The 10,008-nt window shown below is 38.4% G+C and overlaps 1 protein-coding gene across 3 annotated transcripts; it reads right to left on the minus strand.

Annotated features, from left to right (window-relative positions):
• LOC128227538 (uncharacterized) lies at window positions 1-5,750 on the minus strand. 3 transcript variants are annotated; one of them, XM_052938183.1, is made up of 4 exons: window positions 5,593-5,750; window positions 4,107-4,285; window positions 1,492-1,667; window positions 1-603 (listed from the first exon to the last, which is right to left on the minus strand). In XM_052938183.1, the coding sequence occupies exons 2-4, from the start codon at window positions 4,221-4,223 to the stop codon at window positions 564-566; spliced, it is 333 nt and encodes a 110-aa protein (XP_052794143.1). In that variant the 5' UTR covers window positions 4,224-4,285; window positions 5,593-5,750; the 3' UTR covers window positions 1-563. The 3 variants fall into 3 exon arrangements, with proteins under 3 accessions (XP_052794143.1, XP_052794142.1, XP_052794144.1); XM_052938182.1 differs by having other exon boundaries at window positions 5,515-5,737; XM_052938184.1 differs by lacking the exon at window positions 5,593-5,750 and adding an exon at window positions 5,135-5,279.
• Window positions 5,751-10,008: the final 4,258 nt, after the last annotated feature.

Consider the following 10,008-nt stretch of genomic DNA (forward strand, 5'->3'; position numbering starts at 1 on the left):
TCAAGTTAAGAGTTTATTTCAGAATACAATAGGCAATATCCACATGCGTACATAATCAGTAATATGATATAGCCAATGGTCAGTCAATCTTCCAGATTTACAATTGCAAATAGATTTAACAATCACAATACCATAGCACAACATACATATAGCGGAAGGAAAATTAAATAAATATTATCCGTAATAAATATAGTAGGTCTTTCTCAACTCGAAAGTTTTTAATACATACATCGATAATTTTCTATTTACATAGGTGTTTTGAGGTGAATAATTGCATGAATGTAATCATATTCGGCCTTGCCTGATAATAGTTATCTATGTAAGCCTTTTTAATATCAGTATACATTTTACATTAAAAGAAAGCGTGTACCTTCACATTCACAGTAAGAAACGATATATACTGATGGAATATCGAAACTGATGAAACTGTTGAAACATACAAAAAAATCTTAGTGATGAGTAAGTTCAATATACCATGCAGCAACATAAATTATCACAGTATCTCATACATGTACACTATACACTATCACAATGTCCGCAATTGAGTCTCGTCCTTGATCGTGTTATGTGCATTTCCTCGTGTCGAAGAACAGCACCAGAGTTCTGAAACATACAGTCATCTTTCAACCACGTGTTAAATTTCAGCCGACATTAAAAACTCAAGCATAGCAAGTAGGTTTCCAACATTCTCCTGTCATTACTGGTAGTATGTGTACTGTCCACACTGGTAACACATGTACAAAGTTTCATGCAAATATCTTGAACTGTATTTGAGCTATGGCATAGGACATGTGAGGTTTTTGCACAGTTTACACGAGAAACGACATCGGGCTGATAAGGCTACATGTATGTAAATCCCAAGTTAGCTTTATTATTTTGTTTTGTATGACATATTGTATTCAATAAAACATTTTGAAATGAAGTCACCACACATCAAGTATTATATGTAGCGGGATTAACCCAAAGAAATCGGCGAAAAGTATAAATTTGGCTGGGAAGAAAACTAGTAATACTGTAAAACTTCTGTTTAAATATATAAGCAAAAACAATAAGATAAATCCACCCTCCAAACAAAATATAAAATAAAACACATGTTTTTGTTTCCACTAACATCTCTAAATAAAAAGGGGAGATAGCCAGGCATAACTTTTTTAATCTATTATTATTTATTATTTTGAGGACCGGTAATCCGTACCAAACCGATCTATATCAGGCTTTATCACTATTGTAGAAACATTTTAGATCTAAAATGGTCAGATGTTAAGGTACCTCAGATGTAAACATGTTCACACAGAAAATGCACATTTTTTTCGGAAAGTTCTAAAAAAGTACTAAGGCAAAAAGTGTAGGGTCAGGAGAAAAAAATACTGTCGGTTTCTTTTACACCTAACCTACAGCATAAATATCTCTAGTCCATTGGCGCATTATATGTGTATTATAAGTAAGTTGCATTAAGAGAGTTATGCCAAAATTAATCCCCCCCCTCCTTACTTGTCGATGTTGACATCAAGCTGTTTGTTGATGAAGGCGGCAATGTCCTCCGCAATGTCCACCTTGGTCGCCTTGGTAACGGCGTCCGTGTTGTGGTGGACGTCGATGTTGAAAGCAGGGTCCGTAGTGCCACCTCGCATGATCGCCACGTCCGTGTGAACCTCCAACGTCAGGTTCTGAAATAGATAGGGACAGGAGATGGTAAACGTTATGTAAACATATACGCCATCGTTGACCTTTACTTTATGTAACGTTTTAGCACCTTGAATATCAATTCTCAGACTTCACTCATTCTAGTCTCTTCTATGTTTAAGTTCAGGGGTTAATCAGAATTTCTTTTGGATCTATGTAGCTCATAACCTCATAAGCCTCGTACCGAAACAACTACGTCAAGTACAACGATCTTTATTTGGTCATAATTTATCCTCCACTTTACATGTACTTTCCCCACTTTACATGTACATTCCCCCACTTTACATGTACATTCCCCACATGTACATTCCCCCACTTTACATGTACATTCCCCCACTTTACATGTACATAAACCTCCCCTCCCCTCTTGAGTGAGGCAGTGTTCTCAAGGGTAAATTTGTATTATTTATTCAAAATGCTCTCTCAGACTGAGTAGCGCCACTTTTCCTGTTGGAAAATTCCTAAAAAAAACCACAAAAACAAATTATGCTACCAGCGTTACCCAAGAAATATGTTAGTTTTATATGAATGACTGATATACATCTTTACTTTCAACCCTTTTGACATGCATGACCATTTTTTCGCACCTTTTATTGAAATCAAGGCCAAACGCGCTGCAGTAAAGCATTGTTATAATAATAATACATTTATTTATAGATTATTTATCAAGTTTATTAATAATATAAATAGACTGAAGAAAACAAAACCGGAAGGAAAAAAATATTACCAAATGGCTGAATAAGGACAAAATCCTCAATTTTGAAGAATTATCGCTCCAGAATGAAGCTCTTAAAATACGTTTTTATTAGATGCAGTTTTTCTGTGCAGCTCTGTGAACATTTATACAATTGACATTTCCACGGAAAGGGATATAGCAAACTGCTATTTAAACCTCCAAATTTCGTAATATGACAAATCTCCCAAGTTTTCATATCTTTGATGAATTTACACGGGAACTAGCAGTGCTGGTTCTCGAGCCAGGCTCTCAGAGTGAGAGCCACCACTCGTACGTGTGGTCGTGCATGGTACGAGATCTGTCTTCTCTTCTGTCTTTCCACTGACTCGTAGAGTCACCATCGGACAAGCGTATGTGGTCGCGCATGTTTCGAGATCTATCCAATCGCCTTTCTATACTACTACTTACACTTATTGTACCTTAGTCTCTTTTCGTCTTCTACTTATCTTACACTCTTATTTCTTTCTTTTCGCATCGTCTTTCACCACTTTTCTCTTTTCCCCATTAACCTACCTCTTTAACTTCTTATCTCCCTTTTCCTACCTCTACCATATTTTCTTTAATTTTCCCGCTTCTTATATACTTTTCTTCTCCTATCTCCTTCCTCTCCCAATCTTATATACTTCCTTCTCTATCAAGTCTTACACCAAGTCTCCTACCTGAACTAACCGAAATTTCCCTCTACTATTCTCCCTTCCTTCTCCTCTATAAACTTTCTCCTATAAACGTTCTCCTCACCTTTCTTCCTCTTGTTCTTCCTCCACTATTTCCACTGTTATATCCCTTCTCCCCGGTTTATTCTCCCCTCCCCCCGTTCAATACTCCCTTCTCCCCCCGTTCCCCCTACTCCCCTGTTTACCCCCCCCCCCCCCCGCATCTTCTATTCTCCCCTATCCTCTATAAACTTACCCAAGTCCTTTCTGACAACGAGGTCGATACAATGAGCAATAACATAATTCGAAATTATTTTGTTGATGAAAATGAGGATGATATGGTGATGGAAGATGATGCATTATAGTCACGAGGCTCAAGGATGGAATGGTGGTTGTTACAGTATGTAGAAGGCACCTACGTTTTATCAGTGTTGAACCTCTAAGCAAGGAAGTGTGGTGTGACCGTGATGAAGTAATCAGTGTCGTTCTTCAGCGAGATGGCTTGGTAACTGGGGCGCATTGGTACTTGGGAAACAATACTCAAGGGCGGAAGGAGGGTATGGTATATCGAATGTACCTAGCTTTTCCTCGGTGTTGAATCTCTAGGCAAGGTGATGTGTGCCCTTGAAAAGTCATAGCATCGTTCTTTACAATGAGGGCTTGACTACTGGGGTGCCAATGATGCATTAGTCACGAGATCAAGGGCGGACGGAGGGTACTATATGAATAGGATGTACCTACCCATTCCTCGGTGTTAAACGTCTTGTTGAAGTGTGTGCCCTTGAGGAAGTCGTCAGCATCTTTCTTAAGAGAGAGGGTTTGGTAACCGGGGCTCAAGGGCGGACGGAGGGTATTATATGAGTGGGATGTCCCTACCTTTTCCACGATGTTAAACCCATGGTCGAAAAGTGTGCCCTTGAGGACGTCGTCAGCATCGTTCTTAAGACAGTGGGCTTTGTAACCAGAGCGCCATAAAACACTAGAGTTATTAGACTACGGACAGACGGTGGATACGGTATATCTGATGAACCTACCTTTTCCTCGGTGTTAAACCTCTGAGAAAGGAACTGTGAAGTGGCCTTGAGGAAGTCGTTTGTGTTTTTCACGGAATTGAGATTGGTGCGCAATATCACAGCGAACCGGGGCGCCATACTGCACGAAACTCAAGGGTGGATGGATGGAAGGACAATTGGACGGACAACCAGGTGGGTGACTGAAAGGTACAATATACATAGTGCTGTTATTAATTATCTTCGTTTTAAAACGAGGCGTACCTGAACACTTTAAATTCCGACCGAGACGTAACGAGGATTATTCACGTACGCGGGACTGAATAGTCGCCCTCTCTATATTATAATACATAGCCTTTGTATTTATTATTTTGCGGTTGACCCTTCAGTTTATGTTTTATTTTTTTTGCTAAGCTCAATTATAATATACAATACACAAGATACAAGATAGAATCTTTATTCATTGTCAGGTATATGTTAACACGAAACATTAGCGCAATTTGATATTTTCCGACATGAATAACAAAACATGCCCATCAAATCATAATAAAGAGCTGGTGACCTGGAAGTAAAAGCATATAGTTTTAAATAGTTACAATATAGGAACAAGTATTTACGAAAGCAGTTTCTTAATATATTCATGCATTAAATTACGAAAAAGTAAGATGGATTAGATCACTGTATTAATAGAGTAAGGTATATAGGATGTATTGATACAGTGATACCATCAACTGGTTTTCCCGACTGTACGAGGTACGAGGGATATATTTTGCTCGTCCGTTTTTCGAAGAAAATGAGTGTCAAGTTACAGTCGAAACCCGTAGGCTCGATCTCGCTCGATGCTCTAGCTTTATGTAAAGGACCGATGTATATTTGTATTTATTTTAACTCAATGTAAGCATTTCCGCTTGGCTCGAATATCCCGAGGCTCGAGGTATTTTCGCCGGTCCCTGGGAGTTCGAGCAAACGGATTTCGGCTGTATTATAAACTACTAAATCCTGCTAGGGACAACGTTGTAGAATTATATAAAAAAATAGCAAAATGTACTTACCTTATAGAACACAATGTTTCCCAAATCAAGTTGATAAACATATATTTGCAATCGAATAAATCTCTAAATAGAATATTCAGATGTGATTGAGCCACACACAGAGCTTTTAAAATCTCTAAAAGAGGTATAATGTGATCTTTTCATGGGATCTCTCAGCAGAAACTGAGAAGGCCGATGCACAAAAGAACATTTAAAGTTTAATTGCTACTTTAGCGTTTTCAAATGTCATTGATATACAATCGATGCGTTGAACGTTTATAGTGAATGAGACTGGAAAAAGACACAAATATTTACACCAACTAAAAAATATCCTGCCGAAACTAAATATTACTGAATTACTTGTTCCCAGATTAAAATAGACAAATAATAGAAATACTTACTGGTTGCCTGTGATATAAATTCCTGCTATTTACTGAAGTTTTAAAAATCAATTAATAAACGTTTAAAGATTTACTCACTTGTGATTTAAAATTCTTTCCTTTTCAAATTTGACATCAATAGAATGAATCGATCAGTTTACAATTTCAAATCACTCATCACCACAAAACATCCCAATTCAATATTCAAATTGAACCTTATAGATTAAGTCATATTTTGGTGTATATATGCATTCTTTATCTTTAAGAGTTATCGGCCGTTCCGTTCAAAAGCTTCTGTTTGCTCTAATAAAACACATTCATTTTGGGTAATGTTCGCAGCTGACATCTGATTATAGATAGCATTGTTATACGAGCAAAATACAAACAAACTATATTCACGATAGTATTCTGTATTGAACTACCGAACCTGTCTATAAGAAGCATACCTATCATTATTGTGTAAATATTGCATTCAATAGGTCTTCCTATGTTTTTGGTCAAAACACTGATCTTGAAAATGGGCTATTACATGTATAAAATCAGAAATCTCATATACAAATTATTATATTTATCTAAAATCCCTGATTAAATAAAAATCTAAGGGGTTATATCTCTTAGACTTGTATGTAACAAGTAGCAGTCACAGACTGTCATATACCTCCGCTGAAAATAAATTCAGAATAGTATTATGCTTTAATATAAAGGCAGTTGAAGTCATCGGTCATAAACGGATCACTTTCAGAGCAACCAATGTCTCCAAATACAGCTTTGCAGATTTCGCTGTGTAAGCTCTGACACTGTATATAAGTTTGAAATCAATACATCAAAATCTTTTGAAGCTATTCTTCAGAATATTTTTATATACATTTCTTGGATACGACTAAACGCAATAAAAGGCAATAAAGGCAATTGTTTTGTTATAAGAGATGTTAAAATTATGTTTTTTCTTGCGCTCTGCAATGGATAAATGCTACGGACAAACGAGTTTAACAAACATACACACGCACCTACGCACCCACGCACGCACGCACGCACAAATGCACGCACATGCTCCTATCATTTCTATATCGCCTTTGCCTTTTGGCACACCCATTGCAACCGTATCAATCATCAATATTGCGACCGCGATGCGATCTAAACTGCAGACGTCAAATGACTGTCTACAATTACTGACCGAATTGATTAATGTTCTTCAAAGTAAAGTTCAGACAAGTTATGTCTGTGAAACTGTGTTGTTTAAAATTTGCAATTTTCTTCGGATTCCACACACTTTAACCAGTCCAACTGCGTTCATAACGATAATGACATCAAACCCGCCATTCATCCCTTAAATGACTCTGTTCTTTAAAACATTATGCAGCCACCAAGTGTCAGTCATCAAAATATCACTCTTTTGTCTCATACATAATGCAACTTCCAAGAACTTTCAACAATAATGCGCTTTGCTGATTAAAGGTAAATGGAAACACTCAATGTCAACAATAAATCACTAATGATGGTGCACCTCAGATTTAAATTGAACTGCTGATTGACAATAGTTGTTCACCCAGTCTCTTCATATAGCGTCAGACTGACACTAGTTGTTCACTCAATATCTACTTGGCATCGATGCTTTAAAGTTGCTGTCCACTCCATTATTGCATTGAACTGTAGACTGACACTAGTTGTTCACTCAATATCTACTTGGCACCGATGCTTTAAAGTTGCTGTCCACTCCATTATTGCATTGAACTGTAGACTGACACTAGTTGTTCACTCAATATCTACTTGGCACCGAAGCTTTAAAGTTGCTGTCCACTCCATTATTGCATTGAACTGTAGACTGAGACTAGTTTTCACTCAATATCTACTTGGCACTGTAGCTTGACAGTTGCTGTCCACTCTATCATTACATCGAACTGTAGACTGACACTAGTTGTTCACTCAATATCTACTTGGCACCGAAGCTTTAAAGTTGCTGTCCACTCCATTATTGCATTGAACTGTAGACTGACACTAGTTGTTCACTCAATATCTACTTGGCACTGTAGCTTGACAGTTGCTGTCCACTCCATCATTACATTGAACTGCAGACTGAGACTAGTTTTCACTCAATATCTACTTGGCACTGTAGCTTGACAGTTGCTGTCCACTCCATCATTACATTGAACTGTAGATTGACACTAGTTGTTCACTCAATATCTACTTGGCACCGAAGCTTTAAAGTTGCTGTCCACTCCATTATTGCATTGAACTGTAGACTGACACTAGTTGTTCACTCAATATCTACTTGGCACTGTAGCTTGACAGTTGCTGTCCACTCCATCATAACATTGAACTGCAGACTGAGACTAGTTTTCACTCAATATCTACTTGGCACTGTAGCTTAACAGTTGCTGTCCACTCCATCATTACATTGTACTGTAGACTGACACTAGTTTTCACTCAATATCTACTTGGCACTGTAGCTTGACAGTTGCTGTCCACTCCATCATTACATTGAACTGCAGATTGAGATTAGTTTTCACTCAATATCTACTTGGCATTGTAGCTTGACAGTTGCTGTCCACTCCATCATTACATCGAACTGTAGACTGACACTAGTTGTTCACTCAATATCTACTTGGCACCGAAGCTTTAAAGTTGCTGTCCACTCCATTATTGCATTGAACTGTAGACTGACACTAGTTGTTCACTCAATATCTACTTGGCACTGTAGCTTGACAGTTGCTGTCCACTCCATCATTACATTGAACTGCAGACTGAGACTAGTTTTCACTCAATATCTACTTGGCACTGTAGCTTGACAGTTGCTGTCCACTCCATCATTACATCGAACTGTAGACTGACACTAGTTGTTCACTCAATATCTACTTGGCACTGTAGCTTGACAGTTGCTGTCCACTCCATCATTACATTGAACTGCAGACTGAGATTAGTTTTCACTCAATATCTACTTGGCACTGTAGCTTGGCAGTTGCTGTCCACTCCATCATTACATCGAACTGTAGACTGACACTAGTTGTTCACTCAATATCTACTTGGCACCGAAGCTTTAAAGTTGCTGTCCACTCCATTATTGCATTGAACTGTAGACTGACACTAGTTGTTCACTCAATATCTACTTGGCACTGTAGCTTGACAGTTGCTGTCCACTCCATCATTACATTGAACTGCAGACTGAGACTAGTTTTCACTCAATATCTACTTGGCACTGTAGCTTGACAGTTGCTGTCCACTCCATCATTACATTGAACTGTAGACTGACACTAGTTGTCTACTCCATTTCTGTATTGAGGTGCTTATTGCCACTAGTTATTTACTCCATCTGTACATTACATTGCTGAACGACACGAGTCGTCATATTCATCTCTACATAGAATACATTCTGAAACTTGTGTGTCAATTTCCTATCTACAACCGACATCCTCTCCATTTTAACATTGAACTGTAAATTGACACCAGTCATCTTCTGCATCTCCACATTGACAGGAGCCATCTTCTCCATCTCTACATTGAACTGCCAACTGACTATTTGTCCACTCCACGTCTACATAGAACTGCAGTCAACTGTTGTCTAATCTAACTCTAGAATTAACTACATACTGTCTCCAACTTCCTATCTGCATAAAGCTAAAGATTGACACTTCTTCATTTCGTCTCTACATTGACCTGCAGATTGACACTAGTTGAATTCTCTTTGCCGTGATTTAACTAAAGTTTAATTGTACCTTTACATAGAACTGGATATTGGCTCTAATTTTCCCTTTCAGCTGTACCATTAACTGCAGACCGACACTAAATGCCTACTCCATCTCTACCATCTCTGCATAGAACTGCAGACCGACACTATTTTCCCATTCGATCTCTACAAAGACCTGCACCCTGACACTAGTTGTCTCATCCATCTGTAGCTTTTACTACAGACTGACAGCATCCCTACATAGAGGCATGGACTGACACTTGTTTCAACATCTAGGAGGCGGTCTGGAAGAGTGTTCGGGTATTTTTTTAAAACATTATAACATTCTGGTTGCGATCTGCAGGAATTGGTCCGTGACCTGCTAGCACATATCTTTTGCGCGCAGAACAAAAACCCAGCTGTGTTCGCGGTCGAAGGAGAAAGCGACCGTTGCAGCCACGAGAACATTTCCAGTCCATGTGGGCACCGAGAGACTGGTCAACCTTTGGCCTCTGGTTACTAGGATCGACAAAGGTTTTAATCGGTTAGTCCATTACGTTCCATTTCAATCTGGTGCATCGGATCATCATACGTTTCAAAGGCAATACTTTGTTCATGCGGTACAAATCTCGGGCTCATCCACATGATAAGTTCGTGTACTTTGAGGCTAACAGCGTAGGCCGTGTTAGGTCCAAGGATATTATGTCGGACTTTAGTCAGCTTTCAGATTTTAAAAACCAGCATATACCTATAAATAAGTTTGTTTTGTCTCAGATGCTCCCTCAGAAAATTTCGAGGTTCTCGTCCAGTGTTAAGACAATAGAATATGTCAGTAAAAGGCGTAACATCCATGC

The sequence above is a fragment of the Mya arenaria genome, chromosome 3, assembly GCF_026914265.1.
Source record: "Mya arenaria isolate MELC-2E11 chromosome 3, ASM2691426v1".
Lineage (NCBI taxonomy): Eukaryota > Metazoa > Mollusca > Bivalvia > Myida > Myidae > Mya > Mya arenaria.

Coding starts and splice junctions, on each gene's coding strand:
- LOC128227538 (XM_052938183.1), bottom strand. CDS start 4,223: ATGGCGCCCCGGTTCGCTGTGATATTGCGCACCAATCTCAATTCCGTG. Junction 1,668..4,106: donor GGTTTAACACCGAGGAAAAG/GTAGGTTCATCA, acceptor TATCTATTTCAG/AACCTGACGTTGGAGGTTCA. Junction 604..1,491: donor CTTGATGTCAACATCGACAA/GTAAGGAGGGGG, acceptor TGTATGTTTCAG/AACTCTGGTGCTGTTCTTCG.